Genomic DNA, 23,483 nt, shown 5'->3' on the forward strand with positions numbered 1-23,483 from the left:
CACTCACGAGTGAACTCCCCCTGCATGGCCGAACTTTGGTCAAGCTTAATACCAAAATCAAATCGCAGATAGGCACCTATTTATGTATGACCATTTCTAAGTCACCTAATAGTAAAAGTCTCTTAGTGGTATACCTCCACAACATCCCTTTGATTGTGGCTGCATCACAATTTCCAGTGAATTCTACAATACAGTAGATGAGTCTTTTTGGATGAGAGGGGACATGCAGGTTTCACCGCTGCCTAAACCAAGAGAGTCACCCTACAGAGCTGCCTACAGCATTCAAGCAGATCTCTTCCTGGCAGATCTGAGTGGCCTTCCCTGTCAGCCTCAGAAAGAGGTTCCAGCTGTTTCCACCAGCACCTCCTCAAGCCCAGAAGCAGTCAGCAGAAGCCAGACTAGAGGCCATTATTTTTAACAACTTGGAAATGCCTGTGCACAAGCCACAGAAATCCTGAAGCACAAGGAGTTGCTCACTCATTGTCCCCATCCAACTGGGAAGAGGTTTTATCTTTTCTAACCCTACTCTTCAGCATATACATAAGTATCAGTCTAGCATAGTTCCTACACAAAGGAATACTTTTCAAAATACTTCACAATATGAATATATATTTTCAGTTAAGTAGGTTTTGGGATTTTCATCTATTTATTGACAGTTGCTCATTTACTCTCTTATCACACACACATATCATTCAGTCATCTCCCTCCCACACCATATTCTGCTTCACACTCATGGGGTCACAATATATATATTCCCAAATGATAGTGCTCCACCAAGCATGCCAATGTCTCCCATCTTGTTTCTTAATAGTCCCATTTTGGCTTAAGTCTCGTTAACACTAAGCAACTGAGTTTGCTCTTAGCATGAGTGATGTCTCAGGTTGCTTAATTCTTACTGGTCACAGAACTGAGCTGTGCTTGGCACAGAATTTGTTGGAAGATTCTTAGCACAGGGGGAAAAACACATAGGGACCATTGATTCAAATGAAGAAAGCATTTGACATGCAAAAATGGGAACCCTTGGAATAAGCATCATTGCTGAGGGTCAAAAATCAACAATACACACACTCCTCCAAAATGTCAGACTAGGCCCTTGGACTGCCAGTTAATATAGATTGGGGATGAGGAGTCTTTTCAGCCCAAGAAATGCTTTTAATTCTAGGTAACTATATGGGAGCTACATGCAAGCGGTGGGTGGGATCAGAGACAAAAGTGGGTAGGGCTATGAATGCAAATATTACCTCCATACACTAAGTTAGATTTTACACACACTTGCACACCACTCTCTATCCTCCAACCAGACAAGGAAGAGGCACAAACAGAGTTAACAGACACATTCGAGCCAAGAAAAAACACTCAAGGTGTGAAAGACGGCTGGTACAGAGCGTGGCCTGGAAAGAGTTCTGAGGGAGAAATATAAAAACATGGATGGCTGCATTTGGGCCTGAGGTTTCCCACCCATGATACAGATTAATCGAACCAACAGCAGACTGGTGTTCCCCCCGCTTCAAAGTACCATAACTCATGACGGGGGCACAGAAGTCATAGATACCAAACATCAGGCATCTGAATCCAGACTTGCACAGGGCTCAGGCTTTTACAAAGCTACTACGGGATTTAAATAGTTTTCTAGTTTAGTCTTGCAGACTAACTTATAAAAAATGTGCCTTAGGAAGGGTTTATGGTCAAAGCCACATGTGAGCAAATTCTTCACTGAGGTGCCAATGCACTCAGATATCCAGGGTTTGCAGCAGTGGCAACCAACCAGGGATTTGGGGACAAAGAGTGAAAAAAGGAGGGGCTGGCACAAAGCAGCTCTTTCACATCACAAGCAGTTTGGAAAGGCAACCACACAGAACAGGATGTTCCAGGCAAAGCCCAGGCTAGAACCAGCATGGCAGCACTTCAGGCAGCATCAAGAGCTTGGAGCCATCCAGCAGACCACAAGTATGCAAAAACCTCCAGGAAGCTATTACAAAGGAAAAGAAGCTGCTTCTCCCTGTCCAATTCAAAGTGACAACTACGAAGGAACACACAGCTTCAAACACACTGGCATTCTGTGGGCCCCTTCACAACCTTTTCACATGTTCATTTTTTTCCTTGGGAATCCTATCCCAAGCAGGCTACCAGGTTACAGTATTCTCCACTAGGGGCGAGATGCACACACAGGTCCCCCTTTATGAATGTTCAGTATATTAAAACCTTGCTATACACACCGAAAATTCTGATATCTGAACAGAACATTTTTTTACTTCCTGTCTACCTTCTACTGGCTGGCTGAGGAACAGAAGAAGGGAGGGTGATTGACTGGACAAATCAGAGAGCAGCATTCCATTCCCCCCCCCCCCAACTTTGCAGGTTCAAAATTCCATGGTCAGGAAGGCATTAGAAATTTCCCCATAGGAATAAATGGAAATGGGCTCATTATGTGAACACTCACCTAATGAATGATTTCCAGGGAACAACTAAGAGCAGGGCTTTGTGTGGGGTGGCCACTGTTCTGTGGAACAGGATCCCTGGTGAAACACAGCAGGCACCCCACTATCTAAACTCTTAAGAAGTTTTTGTTTCCAGAAGCTTTTCCAGCTGGTTGAGAAGGTCTCTCAGCTTTTAGTGTTTAATCCACATTGTTTTTACACTTCTCTTTATTATTTACCTTCTTTGTACTGTTTTAGACACTGGTTTTATGGTATGTTTTTAAATCACATGGAGATGCATGTAAAAGGTGGTTCATTAAAAAATATGATTATTTTTATGATGGGTTCCCTTCCAACTCTACAATTCTGTATCTCAAAAGGGAAGAGCAAAAAAGACATGAGACTGCTTAGTTGCTGTCCTGTCCTGTGCCTAGGTCCTGAGTGCAGAATTCAGCATCCTCAGAATTCTTATGGTGGTTAGGTATGCATGACAGGTGTTTTGCCCTGGCCAGAACCTAAGAGATATTCCATATCTTTTCTAAACCTGTATTTAGTTGCTGGCTTGTTTTGTTGTTGTTTTGGTACAGTTTTAAAAGCTATTTTTAGTTGTTTTATGTAAATTGCCTTGTTCTGAATTCTAAATTTGTTCTAGATGGAAGGTGGTTCATAAATATGTAACATATATATTATTTCTAAATTTGCATCTATGAATAAAAAACATGCATCTGCAAGGCTATGTCCTATTTCGCCCTCTTTTAGGGGTGTTACATAAAGCAGCCACCAGCACAGCCATCATCAAGCAAAGAGACATTCCAGGGTTATGGCTACTGCCAGTGTTGGGAGGCAGCAGTGCTTCTATAGCAACTGCTAGAAACTGATGGTGGGGGAGCTGCTCCTCGTGGGCTTTCCATAGACCCCTGTGACAACAGAATGCTGGTCTAGATTGGGCCACTGGACTGATCCAGCAGGGTTCACATAATGTTCATTTGCAAGGCTACCAGGTTTGATTTCCTGTCAACAGGAGGCACCTCCTAGACTTGAGGCGCCTTTTAAATACTTGATTTAAAAATTACACATGAAGACAGCCAGTAGAAACAAATGGACACTTTCTCAAGGCAGATTCCCTAGGAAGCAACTTGGGCCACACAAATCCCAAGGCTGGACGTCACACCCCAGCATCTCTCAGTGGCCAACCAGGTACCTCTGGGAACCCAGCAAAGGACCTGAGCACAGGAGCACTCTTCCCTCCTCTGTTCTCCAACAACCCAGCATACTGTCTCCAACAGTGGTTGTGGAACATGGCCATCACAACTAGGAGCCACTGAGAGCTTTTTCCTCAAGTGACTTCGTCTAATCCTCTTTCAAAGCTATCCAGGGTGGTGGCCGTTCCTTCCTCTCGTTGGGGCAAATTTCACCATCTAACTCTGCACTGCGTGAACCTCCTCTCCCGCATCACAGGCATCTCCAGTCTCAAACCAGCATCCCCAGATGAAGCAGGGCAAGAAAAACCATCCACTGTCTGCAAAACAGGCCGGCTGTATGACACAGGGGTGGGTGGCGAGGAGAGAGGTGCTGACAGGTCACATACTGGTTTCAAAAACTGGCCAGCATCTGTGTTCACTCTACTCTGATGCAATGGAGCTCAGTATTCTAGATGTTGCCACAGCTTTGCCCAACCTTGGCAGCTCCTACTTTTGGCAATGCAGTCTTCTGAGAAAGGCACTAAGTCAATGGTCCCTGAAGACAAGACAAGGCATGTTATTACAGACTGGAAACCCACCACATTCCCAACCTAGGAATATAGTGATTGAACCTGGGACCTTCTGCACACAGAACAGGTGCTCTGCCACTGAACTAAGGACCCTCCCAGTAAGGAATAACATTATTTAGGACTGTCTAAATAACCTTACTTTGGTGACTAGCTGAGCAATACTGATGATGGGTAGCCAAGCTTTCTCTGGGTTCCATGCTCACTGTGGTTCAGCAAGAAGTTCAGAAGCATCTGAAAGACTCTGTCTCATTGGGCCAAAAGTTTCTTGGACCAGAGCCCACTTTGCCAGATGCATGGAGCATTCTCACCTGGCAATATATATCCACACAGGAAAACAAACGGCTTAACTTTAGTTTGGCAGAAAATTGTGGCTCAGTGAAGGTCAGCAAACTCTCTTCCACTACAGTTGAAGTGAACAACTAGCAAAGTTGGGAAGGCTGGCAGTGACACAGCTATTGATGGAAGTATAGCTCAGTGGCAGAGCATCTGCTGGGGCAGATGGAAGAGAGAGACCATGTGTGATATTGGGAGAGCCACTCCCAGTCAATGTTAATAAAACTGAGCTTGGTGGACCAATAGTATGACATAATATATGGCAGTATAAGGGGTGCGGGTGGCTCTGTGGGTTAAACCACAGAGCCTAGGACTTGCCGATCAGAAGGACGGCAGTTCGAATCCCCGCGATGGGGTGAGCTCCTGTTCCTCGGTCCCTGCTCCTGCCAACCTAGCAGTTCGAAAGCACATCAAAGTGCAAGTAGATAAATAGGTACCGCTCTGGCGGGAAGGTAAACGGTGTTTCCGTGCGTTGTTCTGGTTCGCCAGAAGCGGCTTAGTCATGCTGGCCACATGACTCGGAAGCTGTACGCTGGCTCCCTCGGCCAATAAAGCGAGATGAGCGCCGCAACCCCAGAGTCGGCCACGACTGGACCTAATGGTCAGGGGTCCCTTTACCTTTATATGTGGCAGTCTATTATGTCCCCATGCTACCTTGTTCAGAAACATCAGAAACTATACCTCTAGCATTGCCTTGCATGCTTTTTTGGCCCATTGTTTGCTATCACCTCCTCTCTTTTCCCAGTTACACCTGACACCTGAAGATCACTCATCCACTTCGTGACAAAATTCTATCTATCCAGAGGCACCATCTTCTCAAGATGATTGAGGGGTCCAACACAATGTTCTGACGCCATGAGCATTGTGCAACATCATGAGGGGGCCAGGCCCCCTAAAAAGGAGGGGAGGGGGCAAAAGTCCATTGGCTCCTAGGAGCTAGCGCCTATCTGTCTATTTGCCTATCTAGCTATCTAAAACCAGTCAGTCTTTCAGGTGCCAGAAGGAATTTGGTTGGTTTCCTTGCCACAGGTTAACATCTCTGACCTGCTGGAATTTCTGAAGAGAACTACACCAGGGGATTACATCTACCTGCAATTCAACTGTTTTGATTTTAACAGAGAAACCTCTCCCACTTAACCTGAGCTATATGCTGTGGCTGCTCTCTGGAAAAGAAACAAGCTGTGCATATGTTCAGAGGGAGTAATCATTTCTCATACCCCCAAGAATCACATTGGGATTAAGAGTTTAGCCGAGAGCAGAGTATGTTTGGCCGAGAGTAGGGGTGACTAACCCTTTTTGGCCCTAAGGATAACCCTCAGCTAACCCTCTGGAGGTGGCATGCCAGCAACAGGTGTGGCTATCCCACGCTCTTGCGCACAGGCACACAGCCTCCTTCCTTCACTGAGCTGTGCCTCCTCCCTCCTCATCAAATAATTGATCTGATAATACTGGGAAAGAGTCAATTTCCACCCCAACAGAATGCCACCCCAGAACTGCGGCTTTCACCCCACCTCCCATGTTCCTTCTCGCCACAGTTGAAGGGATACTTTTCATGGCATACTTTTCATGGTTTAGCCCACACTGAAGAAGTTATAACATGTTGCCATGTACTGCCTTTTATATATTGCTTTGGAGACTTTTAAAGGAAATATGAGGCAAGGTCTGACCAGGTGCCCATAGTTTACTTACAGAGGGTGCAAAATAAATAAACAACTATCAGAACTGCAACTTTTTATATCAGCAGTAACTGATGAGAGAAGAAAATGCTGGAGAGAGAATGCTGTGCTTTGCCAGAGAGACACAAAATTTTAAGTTCCACACACTGGTTTTATACGCTCTTTAGCTAACATTTACATGCAAAGGTGGGACCTCTGGTGAAAACAGGGCGGGGTGCTTGTCACGCTATGCTTTTGATAAAGGGAATGTCTCTCATTTTTCTGCTGGAAAACACTCTTTATTTGAGAAAGTAGACACTAATCAAATCAGTCAACCCCCCCCCCAATATTCATTTTAAAAAATAAAGACAGAGGGTTATATCCAGCCTATGTGCTAGGCTGACCTAAAGAAGGCACACTTAAATGAATAAACATAACTAGCTTTAAGTCCACTGATTTCAGTGGGTCAACTCTGAGGACTGTCAGGATCCTGCCACATCTGCTCGATGTACAGTCGTACCTCGGAAGTCGAACAGAATCCGTTCCGGATCTTTTGGTTTCTTCCACTTTCTGAGCAACTCTGGACATGAGACTGCTCGTTATCGATATTTCAATTTCAAAAATGATTATTAGTAAATCAGTAATTACTTTAATGTAATTACTGCTAGAGTGAGTCATGGCAAACCCTGAGCTAGGGCTATTCCACATGCAAATGTATTCAGATAACATGACAAGTTCCCTTGCAGGAAAGTCAAGATTGTGGCCAAGTAATCACACGTTAGCATTGCACAAACATTTGCCATTTTTATTTTATTTTATTTGCAACCAGTTTATGCAGACAATTCAAGTAAGACAGTTATATGCAATTTTAATATTTATGTTTTTTATTTTATTTTATACATATTGTTCGCAAACCACTTTGATTTTTTAAGAAATAAATAAATTGTGGTGAATAAGTTTTTTAAAAATAAATAAATACAAACTAAAGTGCAAAGAGACAGCTTATCATGCTTCTTGGGAGGAGCATGATGAGCCACAAATCCTCTCCTGAATTTACAACCTATTTTTCTTTCCCTCCCTTCCTTTCCTTTAAGGGGGGGGGGGGAGAGAAACAGGGCCAGTTTGGGCACAAAGGAGGAAGATCAGATAGGAATGAGGCCTAATGAAAAAACAACAAAGAAACCACAGAATGCAGCACTCAGTTCTCCCAAGCCTGGGTGTGTGTGGTCAGGGAGGTTTGCATAGCACATGTGCAGCTGCAACATCCACAGGTTGACATGTCATCCACCTCCCTTGCTAGCCTAGAGAGAGGTGCCCAGAACCAACATCTGGCATCAGGATGAAAGCAACGGTCAGGAATGGAAAGCTGTAGTCCAACAACATCTGGAGGGCCCAATGTGTGCCATTCCTGTCTTATAGGTAAAGGTAAAGGGACCCCTGACCATTAGGTCCAGTCGCGGACGACTCTGGGGTTGCAGCGCTCATCTCCCTTTATTGGCTGAGGGAGCCGGCGTACAGCTTCCGGATCATGTGGCCAGCATGACTAAGCCACTTCTGGCGAACCAGAGCAGCACACGGAAACGCCGTTTACCTTACCACCGGATTGGTACCTATTTATCTATTTGCACTTTGACGTGCTTTCAAACTGCTAGGTTGGCAGGAGCAGGGACAGAGCAACGGGAGCTCACCCCGTCGGGGGGGATTCGAACCGCCAACCTTCTGATCAGCAAGCCCAAGGCTCTGTGGTTTAACCCACAGCACCACCCGTGTCCCATACTCCTGTCTTATAGTTCCTGCAAATTGGGGGGGGGGGGCACAATGGTTTGCAGGTGCATTCTGCAATATTTAATTGATGCAACACTAATGCATTAATAATGGATTTTTAATTAACCGCCCCCCACACATCCCGTTTTATGTGTGGCATAGTGGTTAGAGTGTCGGACCAGTGCCTGGGAGACCAGGGATCAAATTCTCACTCACTTATCATGAGTCAGCAGGGTGATGAAGAAGCAAAAAAAAAAAAAAAAAAAGCTGGTGTAATTCTAGGCTGCATGAACAGAAGTGTTGTGAGAAGTAATAGTCCCACTCTATTCTGCCTTTGTCAGACTACACCTGGCATAGTGTGTCCAGTTATGGGCACCACAATTTAAGAAGGAAGTTGACAAGCTGGAACGTGTGCAGAGGAAGGCAGTCAATATGATCAAGGGTCTGCACACCAAGTCTTATGAGGAACGGTTGAGGGAGTTGGGTATGTTTAGCCTGCAAAAGAGAAGACTAGAGGATATATGACAGCGATCTTCAAATATCTCAAGGGCTGTCACATGGAGGAGAGAGCAAGCTTGTTTTCTCCTGCTTTTGAGAGTAGGACTCAAACCAACAGCTTCAAGCTTCAAGAAAGGAGAGCCCGACTAAACATTTGGAAAAACTTTCTGACAGTAAGAGCTGTTCAGCAGTGGAACAGACTCCCTCAGGAGGTTGTGGACTCTCCTTCCTTAGAGGTTTCTAAGCAGGGGTTGGATGGCCATCTGTCATGGATGCTTTAGCTGAGATTCCTGCAATACAGGGGGTTGGACTAGATGACCCTCACGGTCCCTTCCAACTCCACAGTTCTATGATTCTATGCCATCTCCTATCTTTTTGGTGCTTAGTGAAGTCTTTTAAGTAGTAATCTTTCCCACTTGCATCTATACTGGAATTGTTTTCAAGACGCTTTTATTAAGCTATCACTTTCATGTCTGCCACTTCGAGAAGAAGTAAGTAGTAACCAAACAAACCCCTGTGTTGCAGAGAGTGCATCAGCAATGTCTAGGCAACATGACGACTTTGTACATACGCAATAGACAATCTTTATAGAATTCCTTCAAACCATAACAAGTTCAAAATGAAATCTTTAGTCTCAAAGTCTCTGAAAATCTTTAAATGAAGCAAGCAGAAGGAGGGCAGGATCTAAATTTAATTATTAGTTGTCTTGCGATGCTACCCAATGTTATTGTATTATTGCTGTCTTACACTACAATGCAACAAACATGGAGCAAAATACAACACCCTGAAACATTTGTGGTGTGAGAAATTACAGGAGTTCAGTTGGAAGCCGTAGAGTAGAAAAGAATACCATATTTTTCGCTCCATAGGTCGTACCGGACCATAGGGCGCACCTAGTTTTTAGGGGGGGGGAATAAAGAAAAAAAATTTGCCCGCAGCCTTGCATCCACTCCCGGAGCTTGTGGGGCTGGGGGAGAGGGGGGCGGGGGAAGCCCAAGCTTCCCCTGTCCCCAGCCACCAGAACAGGTCGGGGAGCGGCGGTCCCTTCTCCCTCCTGGGGAAAAGCCCGCAAGAGCTGCGTGAAGCTTGTGTGCGGCTCTTGGGGGCTTTTCCTGCCTGCCTCCCCCCTGCATTCACTCCATAGGATACACAGACTTTCCCCCTTAGTTTTAAGAGGGGGAAAGTGCATCCTATGGAGCGAAAAATACGGTAAGTGTGGGTTTCTCAAAGCTTTTGCAGGTACAAACAGTATTGCAAGCACGATTACATATAACTCCCTTGATACCATCACAGGCACAAATAGCTGTGAATGCACAATGCAAAGTTCACCAACACCAGCAAAGTTAGTCCTATGAGGTGTCTAGCTTCCACAGAAGTGAAGCCTAGTGTGATTCACAGTTCTGCAAGGGGGAAGGACTGAATAGCCAGCCGTTTCCCACTAAAAGGCCTACTCATCTATTCCATTCAGTCACAAAGGAGCTCGAGTCATCATTGAGCAACATCTGGGTACTTGGCTCAGCTGCAGCAGATCAGGTGCTCAGCAGATGAAATACTTAATGAAGACAACTGTTCCTGCCACAGGTGGCCTAGACTTCAGTGCCGTGCAGATAATTGCTTTAAACATGCTCAGAGATATGTCAGCCAGCACTTCAGAAACATGACGTTTCCAAGGGGCAGTGGATACAAGCAGATTGGGGGTGGGAAATTCCTAGGCACTCCGGAGTCATTTGCGGAAAGTGCACAACTGAGTAGCAGAGCACCTGCTTTCTCTGCAAAAGGTCTTAGGTTTAAACCCTGACACCTCCAGGTAGGGCTAGGAGCGCCCCTTGTCTGAAATCATGGAGAGCCAGTGAGTATGGACAACACTGAGATAGATGGAGCAATGGGGTATAGGGAAGCTTCCTATGTTGGAGAGTGGCTATAGCTCAGTGGTAGAGCCCCTGCTTTGTATGCAGAAGGTCCCAAGTTCAATCCTAGCATCTCCACTTAAAAAAGTATTAGGTGGCAGACAATGGAGAAAACCTCTGATACCCTGGAGAGCACCTGCCAGTCAGAACCGTCAGCACTAGGTTAAACCATGGGTCACTGAAACGGTGTTTTCCAGATATTGTTGTTTGTGATTCCCATCAGCCCTGACCATTGGCCATGCTGGCTGGGGCTGGCTGGAATTGTAGTCCAACAAACTCTGGAAGACACCACATCAGCAGCACATCTTAGTTTGATGGACACAGAATTTGACAGGATATAAGGCTAAGTTCCCTATAAGACAGATACAGATACACACACAAACACACCCACACACACCATCTTCACTTGAATTTTATAAAAAAAAAACATTCACCACAATCCCCGTTTTAAAAGTAGATGATAAAGATGCTTCTCCCGCTTTTGCAACATTGGAAATTGTGCCTTAAAAATGATTAACATAGCATTATTATTATTATTATTATTATTATTATTATTATTATTATTTCAATTTATGTACTGCTCTTTACCAAAAGATCCCAGGATGGTGTACAACAGTAAAAACACATGACAGAGCATCAAATATAGTGGCTTCAGATATTTGCTTTGGCACAATCTCCCATCACCACAGAACGAAGCATGCTCTAAAATAAAATATAGTAGCAGTTTCTAACAAACAAACAAAAATCTGTGCACTTTTGAAATCAGTCAGTCCACCATCTTGATTCAAAATGTCATACAAACACAGGTGAAAACCTGTTCTTTGACCTCAAATTTGGGCTAAATTTTGATGGTGATATCTGAAGAGGTGTCCAAATGCAGAGCTTTCCAAAATATACAGTAATATGTCAGGCAGATATGGAAAAAGCTACACAAGCGCTAGCCTGCCATAGGATCAGCCCTTTTGCTTTTCAATAGCTGATTATCTATAGCTTCTATATCATTATATATCTTCTATATCTATAGTTTCTATGTCATTCTATATCTATAGCTTCTATGTCATTCTATATCTATAGCTTCTATGTCATTCACTATATCTTCTATATCTATAGCTTCTATGTCATTCATAAGAAGAGCCTGTTGGATCAGCCTAATAACTCACGTAGGGCAGCATTTTGTTACCAGCAACTGATACTATTATTCATTGGAAGTATCAGTACAATAAATAGCCACGAGCATGTGTGGAAGAAGGCGTAGGGAACCAAGGAGCCTTAAAGGGCCTGATCTGTGATGAAATCACAATGTGCGCCTGCCAACACACCATTGGTTTAAATCACATTTAAAGCATATGACCTCCCTCAAAGAATCTTGGGAAATGTAGCGTGGTTGAGGGTTCTGGGAATTGTAGCCTTTGGGGTGAACTCCAGTTCCCAGGATTCTTTTGGCGAAGTCATCTGCTTTAAATGTGCGGTGTGTACACAGCTGGATGGGGGGGGCTGGAAACAGGGAGCTTAGCTTCCTTATCTTTCAGCTACAATTTTCACAGTACTATTGCGGGGGGTAGAGCATGACTGGTTGTACTGTATTTATGACATTACTTGTGAAATTAGCAATAAGATGCATTCAAGGGAATGGGACAGGCAGGCTAATAGCAGCTATGGAGATTCAATCCATCCCCTCTTCATGTCACAGTTTGCATCAGGGATAGAAACCATTGCCCTGAAATAAATAAATGCAAGAAGATTCCTTTCTCTCCAAAGTATTACTACTATTTAAAGGTAAAATAGTAAAGGTAAAATAGACTCTGGGGTTGCGGCGCTCATCTCGCTTTATTGGCCGAGGGGGCCAGCGTACAGTTTCCGGGTCATGTGGCCAGCATGACTAAGCCGCTTTTGGCGAACCAGAGCAGCGCACGGAAACGCCATTTACCTTCCTGTGGGAGTGGTACCTATTTATCTTCTTGCACTTTGACGTGCTTTCGAACTGCTAGGTTGGCAGGAGCAGGGACCGAGCAACGGGAGCTCACACCATCGTGGGGATTCGAACCGCTGACCTTCTGATCGGCAAGTCCTAGGCTCTGTGGTTTAACCCACAGCGCCACCCGCCTCCCTCGATTACTACTATTTATTGTAGAGCAATTATAAATATTCCACTTATCTGCTTTGCTATGTCCCCAGTAAAAACGTTTTTAATAATAATAATAAGACTGTGACTTAGATCAGGTACATAGAAAAGATAGCAAGAATGATTTGGCTATAATTGAGGGAAGGAGTCAGTTTGTGTGTGGAGATGTTGTTGTAGGTTTCCATTAAGGCCACCCTACACCCCCCACAACCTGTCGTTATACAAGCACCACTGGGCCTGATGATCACACACACACACACACACACACACACCCCTGATGCACAACTCTAAAAGCTGGAAGTGAAGCTTAGAAAGGCAAGAGGTGAAAAGGGAGAATTTGTAGGGTTGGGAGATGAGGGCTGCTGGCTTGTCAGTTACCGGGACAGGCGGGGTGGGGGGTGGGGGGCGGGAGTCAGGAGAGAGAGTGTGCCTCGACTGATTCCTGACCTCTCTCTCCTCTTCACCCTTTATTAGGGAACCACCAAGCCTCTGTAGGCAGCAATTAGCAGAGCCTCCCACCCTGTTTTCCCAGACTATAATCAGGCCCTTTGCTTCCAAGGGCAAAAGAGCAATTGTCACGAAGTCTGACTGCAACACAGTCTGCTCCCAAAGGCAGTAGCAGGAGGGAAAGCGGGCGGGAAATTGCCTTTCCAACAAGGAGCCATACATCCTGTTACCCTATGCCTTGTGGGAGGAGGGAGGGAGAGGGGGAGAGAGTGCTTTTGCCAGCAGCCCTACAGGCCAGACTACGAAAAGTAAATTTAAACTGGCAATGCTGTGTGCCAAGACAGTCTAGACGGAGAAGGCACAATCCAGGACTCCCACAATATTTAATGGGCCAGTCTCTATCTGACCTACCTTACAGGGTTGCTGGGAGCATAATTTTTGGGGTGGGGAGGGAGACCACACTCCATGTATGCCTTCCACAGTTTCTTGGGGGGAGATTTGGGATAAACCAGTAAATTCCAGAAAATAAAACATTACTTATTGATCCCTATGCATCAGATGAAGAGAAACCCCCTGCCAGCATGCCTACAGGCTGAGTCCGCTGAGAACCATGCCTATTCCTTACTCCTCAAATGGAAATCCTTTGCCTTCAAAGATATGGCAGATGGGTAAAGACAAGTGGGAAAGGTCTTCTGAAGATGCTCAAGGAAGCATCAGTCATTACTTTATCTGTCTCCAGAGCTCAGTCGTAATAATTCAGGAGAGGTCCCCCAACTAATCCTAGTCCAAGATTAAGCCTATCTGAACGCCGGCTGAACGCATGATCTAGTCCTCAAAGGATTATTACATATTTATTTCATGAACCCCTGAGCATTAAGGAAGGTAGGTTACAAGGGGCAGGCAAGTGAAAGAGACTAAAGTGCCAGCTGCAAAGTTTTGGGTACCCAAGATTTTTCATGGAGAATATATTTGAAGCCAGTCTGGGAACTTTCGTGGTTTTGGTTGAAGTGTGGATAAGAAATGATTGAAATAAAATTTAAAACAGGGGGCTTCGAGCAGTGATCCTAATCACCTTGCAAGCAAACTGTCTCAGGGGCTTGTAGCACTTTATTCACAGAGTTTCTTGAGTTTATTGCCACTTTCTGCTCCATGTGCACACAAGCGGCAAGGGCGCACCCTTCTGCTGCGCACTGTTCCTCTGTCCTGCCACTCCCTAATTTTACAATCACAGCACCAAAACACACTTTACTCCCCATTCCCCCACAAGAACACATTAAAAAGAAAAGGCATTCCCTTCTTACTTCAAGATTGTGTCCCTTTGCACCATTAAGAGGCAGAAATCCATCAGGTGGCACCTTGCCCATCACTTGACCTTCAATGCATTGGGAGAAAAGCTCATCCGGTTCAATTTCAGCCTGCTATGGTGTTTGTAATAGCTTAGACCTGCTTCACCCCCCAAAAAAGCCCTTACTTAAGAAACTTTGGGGGGGTGTCAGTGTGTCGCATTAAGTGACACCTTTCTCCCTTCCTGTTCAGGTTCCCTCTTCAAAAACCACCTTTTTCAGAACAATTATCCCCATAATCCTCATTCCCAAAGTGCAAAGTATGTGTAATGACATTCCTGCCTGGGGGGAAGGGGAGACATAGTTGGCACTAGATCTTAAGTTGGAGCTCTTAGGTCACTCAGTCTGAACTAAATTTCAGGGCTGCCATGAGGTTAATAAACGTGTGCAGTCGCATAGCACTCCTTGGAGGAAAGAATAGGATATCATCATCACCATCCTTTTAAAGGTAAAGGGACCCCTGACCATTAGGTCCAGTCGTGGCTGACTCTGGGGTTGCGGCGCTCATCTTGCTTTATTGGCCAAGGGAGCCGGCGTACAGCTTACAGGTCATGTGGCCAGCATGACTAAGCCGCTTCTGGCGAAACCAGAGCAGCACACGAAAACGCCGTTTACCTTCCCGCCGGAGCGGTACCTATTTATCTACTTGCACTTGACGTGCTTTCGAACTGCTAGGTTGGCAGGAGCTGGGACCGAGCAACAGGAGCTCGCCCCGTCGCGGGGATTCGAACTGCCGACCTTCTGATCGGCAAGCCCTAGGCTCTGTGGTTTAACCCATAGCGCCACCCGCATCCCATCTACTCCCATCCAAATTTAATATTCATACTTTTCCCCACTATCTGTAGGCTCCATGGGACGGAGACCTATTAGGTTTTATCAAAAATCTCTTTATAAATACTTGTAACATCACTGTATAAATATTCTCAAGTTAAGAAGTAAGTTGGTCTTTAGGAACTGAGTGCCAACTTCTTCCTCCACTGAGGAAAGGAAGGACAATTCGCCCTCTATAGCTTCTTCGGCAACCCCCCCCCCCCATCCTCCTTAAACTCTCCCCTTCATCAGATTAGGTAAACCAAACAAGCTTTTGCACAGACTTGCTTCTTAAAAAGAGGCGGTACCTCCTCTCACCCCGCTCCAAAGGCAGAGCGGGGAAGGGAGACGGAGAGATTGAAGCAAAGGACTTGCAACGTGGAGAAGGGGAAAAAAGAAATGGGGTGTGTGTGTTGGGAGGGGGGGAATCAGACTCCGATAGTACGGAGCCTGAAAAAAAATTCAGCCAGGAGTTTCCCCACTTCTTACGTCCCTTAGATTTCTAGCGCGCACACACACTCCAAAAACATCTCTCGTAATGTCACCGTATATCGAACCAGAATAGCGTGCAATAATCAGTATACTAGTACAATCATTTGCATAGGTAGGTAGCCCCTCCCCCTGCAAAAAGACATTTAAAATAATACCAAGATGAACTGGTTCCCCACAACCCCTCCCCCGCCGAAAACTTTTTTTTTCAGCTAGACGGTTAACACCTCCCCCTAAAAAAATCTCAAGTGGAATTCACATTATATCATACTTTGCAGTAGCCAGAATAATGTGAAATACTTAGTTAACCTAGCTTACTATTATTTCCATGGGGAGGCAGTCTCCCCTGCACAAAAAACAAAATCAGCCCCCACCACGCCTAAAAATGCATTGGGGGGGGGAATGACTCGAAGTTGTATCCAACCAAGTTCTCCTCGGAATAGACCCAGTTAAATAAATGAACCTAAGTTAGCCATGCCCACCAATTTCAAGGGGGTCTACTCCGAGTAAGGGGAGCATCAGTGACAACCCTCAAACTGTGTTGCGTCCAAGGTTAGTCGCGGTCAGAACAGACCCGCTGAAATAAAGAAAACGACTAATTCAGGCACATTCACTTCAACGGGGTCTACTCTGAGCAGGGGTGCCTGCCAACTTGAATAAAATGCAGGGGGGCAGGTAAGCTCAACCCCGCATAATCGATCACATGATGCGGTGCACACACATACACACAATTTGAATAGCAATGCCCATCAACTTTAGGGGGGACTCATATATTTTACTGGGGAAGTCAAAGACCCCCTCGGCCCCTAGGAGTTGGCTCCTATGACTCGGAGGAGAACTCGGCTGGAGCTGATCCTTCGTTTGGGGGGGTTTTATTCCTTCCCCCTCCCCATCGCCAAGCTACACGGCGGATGTATCCAACGCTAGCCTTACTCTGAGTGAATCCAGTGAAAAACGAGAGGCACGGTTCCCTTAGTCGTGCCAATATGTCTACTCGGAGGAGGGCTAGCATTGGATGCGACAAGAAAGTAATAATAATAATAATAATAATCTATTCAGACTTCCTGGGGTTGTTGTTTTGCAGCCGACAACATGCTCGGCCGGCCAGCGCCGAGAACCAAGACGCCTCACCTGCGATGAACTGCCGCCTGCTGTCGTCCAGGTGTGCCGAGATCACGTCCCCCATGGCGGAGAAGGAGAGATCGAGACGCAAGGAGAGGACGAAGAGGATAAAGAAGAAGCAGCGGCTGGAGAAAAGCCAAGCCCCGGCTAAAGGCGACGAGGAGAGGAAAACGAAGACGTGCCCCGCCAGGAAACCCACTCCATGAGCAAGCGAGGAATAGGCGGACGCGGTTTGGTCCCAGCTGGCCTTGCCTCGCGCCCAACTCGCCTACAACTCCCAGGCTCTCCCTCCTTCCCCGGGACACGCCTTTTGCCTTCAACGCCGCCCCCTTTCTTCTCCGCCTCTTGCTTATTATTTCTTGCGCTCCTTGCAGACAGGCAGGCGGCGAGGGAAGAAAGAATTGTACGTGCGTGCGTGTAAGAGGTGTGGTTGTCTTGATTTCTCTTTTTTTGTTTACTAAAAATAAATAAAATTTAAAAGCTGTTTCCGGTGTGCCACTCCTATTATTATCATTATTTAACTTTTATTAAAAAACTTTCTGCACTGTGCCACAGCCACTATTTAATTCCGCCACTATTCGTAAACAGCAGTGTGGCCATCGGACGAACGGCACTGTGCAAATTTATTAAACTAAATAGTATTCTTATTTAAATTTTATTTTGAACCGATTTCCGCTGTGCCACTATCAATACAGTAAGAACTGCAACTTACATAGGGTTACAGTCTGGGGATCGTGCCCAAAGCCAAAATTGCATACAGTACAGTCAAAGCACATCGGGCGCAATGGCGAGTGGGATTGCGAAAGAGTCCCCCCCCCCCCAGACGTCAGACCCCATTCTGCCCTCCCGTTTTAAGTTTTAACAACTTTTTTTGCCAAGCACATAAAGCTGAATGTGCACAAGTTAAATGTGTGTTGGCTGCGGTCTTACTGTATCAGCAATTAAAATTGATTTTAAAACTACCTGCACTCTGCCACTATTTAGTATTATTAATACTGTATTTAATTTTTAGTTATATAATTAGTTCAACTCACTGCATGATCCTTTTAGAGGTTGCTTAAGACTGGAGAGCTGTTGCCAGTCAGTGTTGGCAGTATTGAGCTGGATAGATCAAAGTTATGGCCAGTAAGACAAACTTACTATGTTCCCTATAAGGAAAGGTTATTGTGTTTGGGGCTTTTTAGTTTAGAGAAAAAGGAGAATAAGATGGGGCATGATAGGGTTGTATAATAAAATTATGCACAGTGCAGAGAAAGTTGATAGGGAGACCTCTTTCTGCTGTGTAACACTAGAACTTGTGGACATCCAGTGAAACAACATTGGGAGATTGAGGACCGATGAAAGAAAGCATTTCTTTACACAGTGGGAACTCACTTCCACAAGAGGCCGCCATGGCCATCGACTTGAACAGCTTTAAAAGAGCATGTTCACTCAGAAGAAAGTCTCTTTGAGGGCAGTAGCATTTACTTCCAGGGTGGTGCTGTGGGTTAAACCACAGAGCCTAGGACTTGCTGATCAGAAGGTTGGCGGTTCGAATCCCTGCGACGGGGTGAGCTCCCGTTGCTCAGTCCCTGCTCCTGCCAACCTAGCAGTTCGAAAGCATGTCAAGTGCAAGTAGATAAATAGGTACCGCTCCAGCGGAAAGGTAAACGGCGTTTCCATGCACTGCTCTGGTTCTCCAGAAGCGGCTTAGTCATGCTGGCCACATGACCCGGAAGTTGTACGTCGGCTCCCTCGGCCAATAAAGTGAGATGAGCGCGGCAACCCCAGAGTCGGCCACGACTGGACCTAATGGTCAGGGGTCCCTTTACCTTTACGCTTCCCCACCTGATCCTAGGCATGTCTACTTGCAAGTATGTCCTCCTGAGATTGATGGGACTCCCAAGTAAGCACGCATAGGATTGTTGCTTAACAGAAGCACATCCTACTTAGCTGAATGTGACTCACTCTGGAAAGCATGCCTGGAGTTGCAGCCTCAAGGCTGTAGCCAATGTTAGCCCTACTCAGAGTAGACCCAATGAAATTGGTGGGTCTGTTGATTTCAGTAGAACTTAGGTGGATACCACAAGTGGTTTTTCTACAGCAAACATCCGGATATGTAACCCGGCAAAAGATTGGGTTGGGGTGGGTTGCGATCCTGCATACATTTCCTTGGAAGTGAGTCCCATTGGATTCCATGGGACATAACATCTAAACAGCCACTTGCATAATAGGCCTTTTTGGGTAAAATCCCATTCTCATTTGCCTAGGAGGAAGTGAGCACAAGAGGGCCTTGCTTCCAAGTAAACATACAGAGGGCCGGGCTGCCACAGAATTAAGATTAGTCTTGTTTGACAATGTGCTGGCTTATACCACAATAAATCTGTCAGTCTTTAAGATGCCACAGCCTCTCTGTTGGGTTTACAGCAATCTGGACATGTCAATAAAAAAATTAAAAGGAGCTATATCAACATGTGGCATGTGATTTGCAATGTGACAGTTTCAGTTTCCTTCCTTCCTTCTCATTAATGCAGGCTTCACTTTAGTTCTCTAGATTTCCACATTAGTTTGTGATTTTTAAAAGTTTTTTTTAAAAAAGTCCTGCAAATTCATCAATATTTTAAGATGATTTTTTCCCCGAATACACACGTTTTTGTATGCAATTCTGCCCAATATTTTTTGCAAAGCAATTTCCCCTTATATGATACATTTTTGTATGTCCTTTTCACCAATACAGTACATGCACTTCTATGTAGGCTTCACACAAATTTGGAGGGGGGGGGAGAGCGGGTTGTACACATTGCTTGACTGGAGAACAGCATTACAAAAATTCAGAAAAGTTCAACTGCTGAAGCATATTCATCATTTGATCTGCATATTGTATTGGAAAGCGTGAACTGTGGAAGGTTGCCTTTCATTGTACACTGAATCAGATGCAGAAGTGGATCTACTATGAAACTAATGAAGTTTACTGGTAAGCCTCAGGGCCCCTAATCCTGGAGGAGCCCCAGAACCACATTGCTTAAATGTTTTAGGTTTAGTAGACCCAATTTGAGTTGCACGACTCAAATTCTTTGATTTTGTTGTTGTATATATTTCAATCATCCCAAAGTTTGAGAGTCAGTATCACAGATGTTGTAAAAGGTTGTTGCAAACAAACCTGTTGAAGAAGATAACAGTGGCTCCCCAGCCCTTGTTGCGGATTGTAAAGGGGCTCCCATAACAGTTCAAGCTCCAGGGCCCCCAAAATAATAATAATAATAATAATAATAATAATAATAATAATAATAATATTATTATTATTATTATTATTATTATTATTATTATTATTATTATCTTTATTGTCATTACCCCCTCTCGGGGACAACGAAATTACTTGACTGCTCCATAAAAACCCTAATTAAAACAATACAGTATAGCACAGCAAGGAAGATTAGATGACTTTCAAAGTCCAGGCTTCCCATTCAGGGCCGAGATCGCTCTGGAGAAGAAGCTGTTCTTAAGACGGCTCGTTCTTGTCTTCATCGTCCTGTATCTCCGTCCCGACGGCAGGAGCTCGAAGAGACAGTGACCAGGATGCGATGGATTTTTTACTATGTCCAGTGCCTTCCTATGACACCTTGTGGCATAAATTTGCTCTAAGGTGGAGAGTGGGCAGCCAACAATGCTCTCTGCTGCCTTAACAACTCTGCACAACCCCATCCTGTCCTGGGTAGTCCTGTCCTAAATGTAGGTCTTCCACTGATCAGACTTCTTTCCCATCCCAAATGCCAATACATTGCTTGGTGGTGTGTAGACTGTGCTCCTAGGAAGGAATCGAAGTGCATCTTGTCCATCATCTCAACAACACAACACTAAGTAGGGCACAGAATGGTTACCCTTTGTAATTTGATGGTATTTCAAGTACCACCAGACTCGTTGCTTCCCCCACACTGTAAGTAATTTCACCCAGGAAGCCCTCTGTAATTATCCCTATGTTGGGATTCTAGGAGGGAGGGGATGGCATTGAGAAATGATGGATAACCTCTAGCCTACTGGGTGTTCACAGCCATGGCAAGTGTAATCATCTTGATTAAAAGATTGTGCTTCTGTGAATTGATCCTATGTGCATTTCATCAGACGTGAGTCCCATCAGTCAAAGCGTTTTCACAAACAATCAGAAGAAGAAGAGGAGCTCTGCAGAATCTGGCCAATGGATCATCTAGTCAAATATGCTGTTCTCATGGAGAGCAGTTGCCTACAGTTTCTGGGTCTATTAAGGCTTCAATTGGGAATTAAAGAAACTCAGGAAGATGGGAGGTTAGAGCTAAATGAACTTTGGTGAACTGGGTGCAAAAGCAGGGATCTCAGAGTCTTGAACCTTCCCCTTGACCAACAAAGGTAGAATTATGTAAATATGATAACATAATATATACACATTGACTTGATTTGTATAATGCATACAGGTCACAGAAATTGGGATAATATAAACCTTGTTGACAGCAGCAGTATATGACCCTTTCCTTCTCCTTCCTTCAGCAGGGTTTCCAGGGTGATTAGGAACAGAGGAGGCTGCTGTATACTGAGTCAGACCCATTGTTCTAGCTAGCTCAGTATTGCTTGCACAGACTGGCAGCAGCTCTCCAGAGTTTCAGGCAGGATTTCAGCCCCACCTGAAGATGCTGGGGATCAAACCTTGGATCTTCTGCATGTCAGGCATTTGCTCTACCACCGAGTGACGGGCAGGGGTGGCCCATTCCATTTCAGTGCCTGAGGTGAAATGGGAAGATGCTGTCCCTCTGCTGTCATAGCCTCACTTACTGGTGTTGTGTGGTGGTTTTTGGCTTCTAGCAAGATCTCACAGGGCTGTTGTAAGAAGCTGCCACCATTGCTGCTGCTTTGTGCTCCTCAGGCAGTGGTGGGGTGCCTACAGCATAGCCAGAGAAGTGAAAAGAAGTAGCTGCAACTTCTGGCAAGATCTTGCTGGAACCTGGAACATGCTTCAAATTGCTTGGTTAAAAGGCTGCTCCTTGCTACAGTACTTCTGTACCAACAATGTTTTCATAGAATCATATAATAATATAAATATGGAGTTGGAAGGGACCTTAAGGGTCATCTAGTACAACCACCTGCAACACGGGAATCACAGCTAAAGAATCATTGACAGATGGCCATCCAACATTTGTTTAGAAACCTTCAATGACTGAGAGCCCTCCACCTTCCAGCGGTGTCTGTTTTGCCCGATACCTCTGTTTGCTTAAGTGAGCCTTGACAGCTGGTGGCTATTAGCTTTGGACACACTCCAAATGCTTGAGTATTGGTGGCTGGAATGTAGTCAGCAATGGGGACAATCAATCAATTTGTGAGCACTTAGGGGAAAAAATGCTATGATTACTAAGACCCAGCATAGGTTTCTCAAAAACAAGTAATGCCAGACAAATCTCTATTTTTTTCCTTTTCTTTTAGAGTTACAAGCTTAGTGGATCAGGGAAATGCTGTGGATGTAGTATGTCTTGATTTCAATAAGACTTTTGACAAAGCCCCCATGATATTCTTGCAGAAAAGCTGATAAAATTTTGGCTGGTGAAACTCAGGTGGATTTATAGCCGGTTCACTGACCAAAAGGGTGCTCACTAATGATTCTTTGTCATCCTGGAAAAATGTTACAAATAGGCTTAGCTATAGAGTTCTATCTTGGGACCGGAGTTGTTCAACATTTTTATAAATGACTTGGCTGAAGGTATTGAGGGGATGCTCATCAAATCTGCAGAGGACACCAAACTGGGAGGGGTAGCTAATACTGCAGAAGACAGAATCAGGATTAATACGACTTTAACAGACTGGAGAACTGGGCCAAAAATTACAAAATGAATTTAAATAGGAATAAATGTCAGGTTCTGAGATAAGACACCTGGATTGCCAGTAGTACATGTGAAAAGGATCTACGAGTCTTAGTAGATCACATGCTCAGCATGAGTCAGCAATGTGATGCAGCAGCCCAAACAGCTAAGGCTATTTTAGGATGCATTAACAGAAGTATAGTGTTCAGATCAAGGGAAGTAATAAACCACAGAGCCTACGGCTTGCCGATTGGAAGGTCAGCAGTTCGAATCCCCGCGATGGGGTGAGCTCCCGTTGCTTGGTCCCAGCTCCTGCCCACCTAGCAGTTTGAAAGCATGTCAAAGTGCAAGTAGATAAATAGGTACCACTCCGACGGGAAGGTAAACGGCATTTCCGTGCGCTGCTCTGGTTCTCCAGAAGCAGCTTAGTCATGCTGGCCACATAACCTGGAAGCTGTCTACGGACAAACGCCAGCTCCCTCGGCCAATAAAGCGAGATGAGCGCCACAGTCTCAGAGTTGTCTGCGACTGGACCTAATGGTCAGGGGTCCCTTTACCTTTACCTATTCCCCCTTGGTCAGACCACATCTGGAGTACTATGCCCAGTTCTGTGCATCTCAATTTATGAAAGATATTGACAGGCTGGAATGCATGCGGAGGAGGGCAACCAAGATGATCAAGGGTATGTTTAGCCTGGGAAACAGAAGTCTGAGAGAAGAGATGATAGCCATCTTTCAATATCTAAAGGGCTGTCACATGGGAGATAGAGTAAACTTGTTTTCTCCTGCTCTGGAGAATGGCTTCAAGTCAAACATCAGGAAGAACTTTCTGACGGTGATATTCAACATTGGAACCGTCTCCCTCAGGAAGCTGTGGAAGTTCTTTGGAGGTTTTTAAGCTGAGTTTGGGTGGCCATCTACCACGGATGCTTTAGCTGAGATTCCTGCATTGCAGGCGGGTGGATTAGGGTCCTTTAAATCTCTACATCTCTATAGTTCTATCATATA

General features: G+C 45.1%; 2 protein-coding genes across 2 annotated transcripts in view; one reads left to right on the forward strand and one right to left on the reverse strand.

Moving 5' to 3' along the window:
• NIBAN2 (niban apoptosis regulator 2) overlaps positions 1 to 16,973 on the reverse strand; it is a 95,559-nt gene extending 78,586 nt beyond the window's left edge. The window contains exon 1 of the mRNA XM_028715169.2: positions 16,688 to 16,973. Coding sequence (XP_028571002.2) covers positions 16,688 to 16,742 — 55 coding nt within the window. The 5' untranslated portion in view covers positions 16,743 to 16,973. The remainder of the gene's footprint in view (positions 1 to 16,687) is intronic.
• Positions 1 to 23,483, forward strand: part of SLC31A2 (solute carrier family 31 member 2) — a 989,995-nt gene that overhangs the window by 93,027 nt on the left and 873,485 nt on the right. The window lies entirely within an intron of this gene.

Source organism: Podarcis muralis, chromosome Z, assembly GCF_964188315.1.
Source record: "Podarcis muralis chromosome Z, rPodMur119.hap1.1, whole genome shotgun sequence".
Taxonomy (NCBI): Eukaryota; Metazoa; Chordata; class Lepidosauria; order Squamata; family Lacertidae; genus Podarcis; species Podarcis muralis.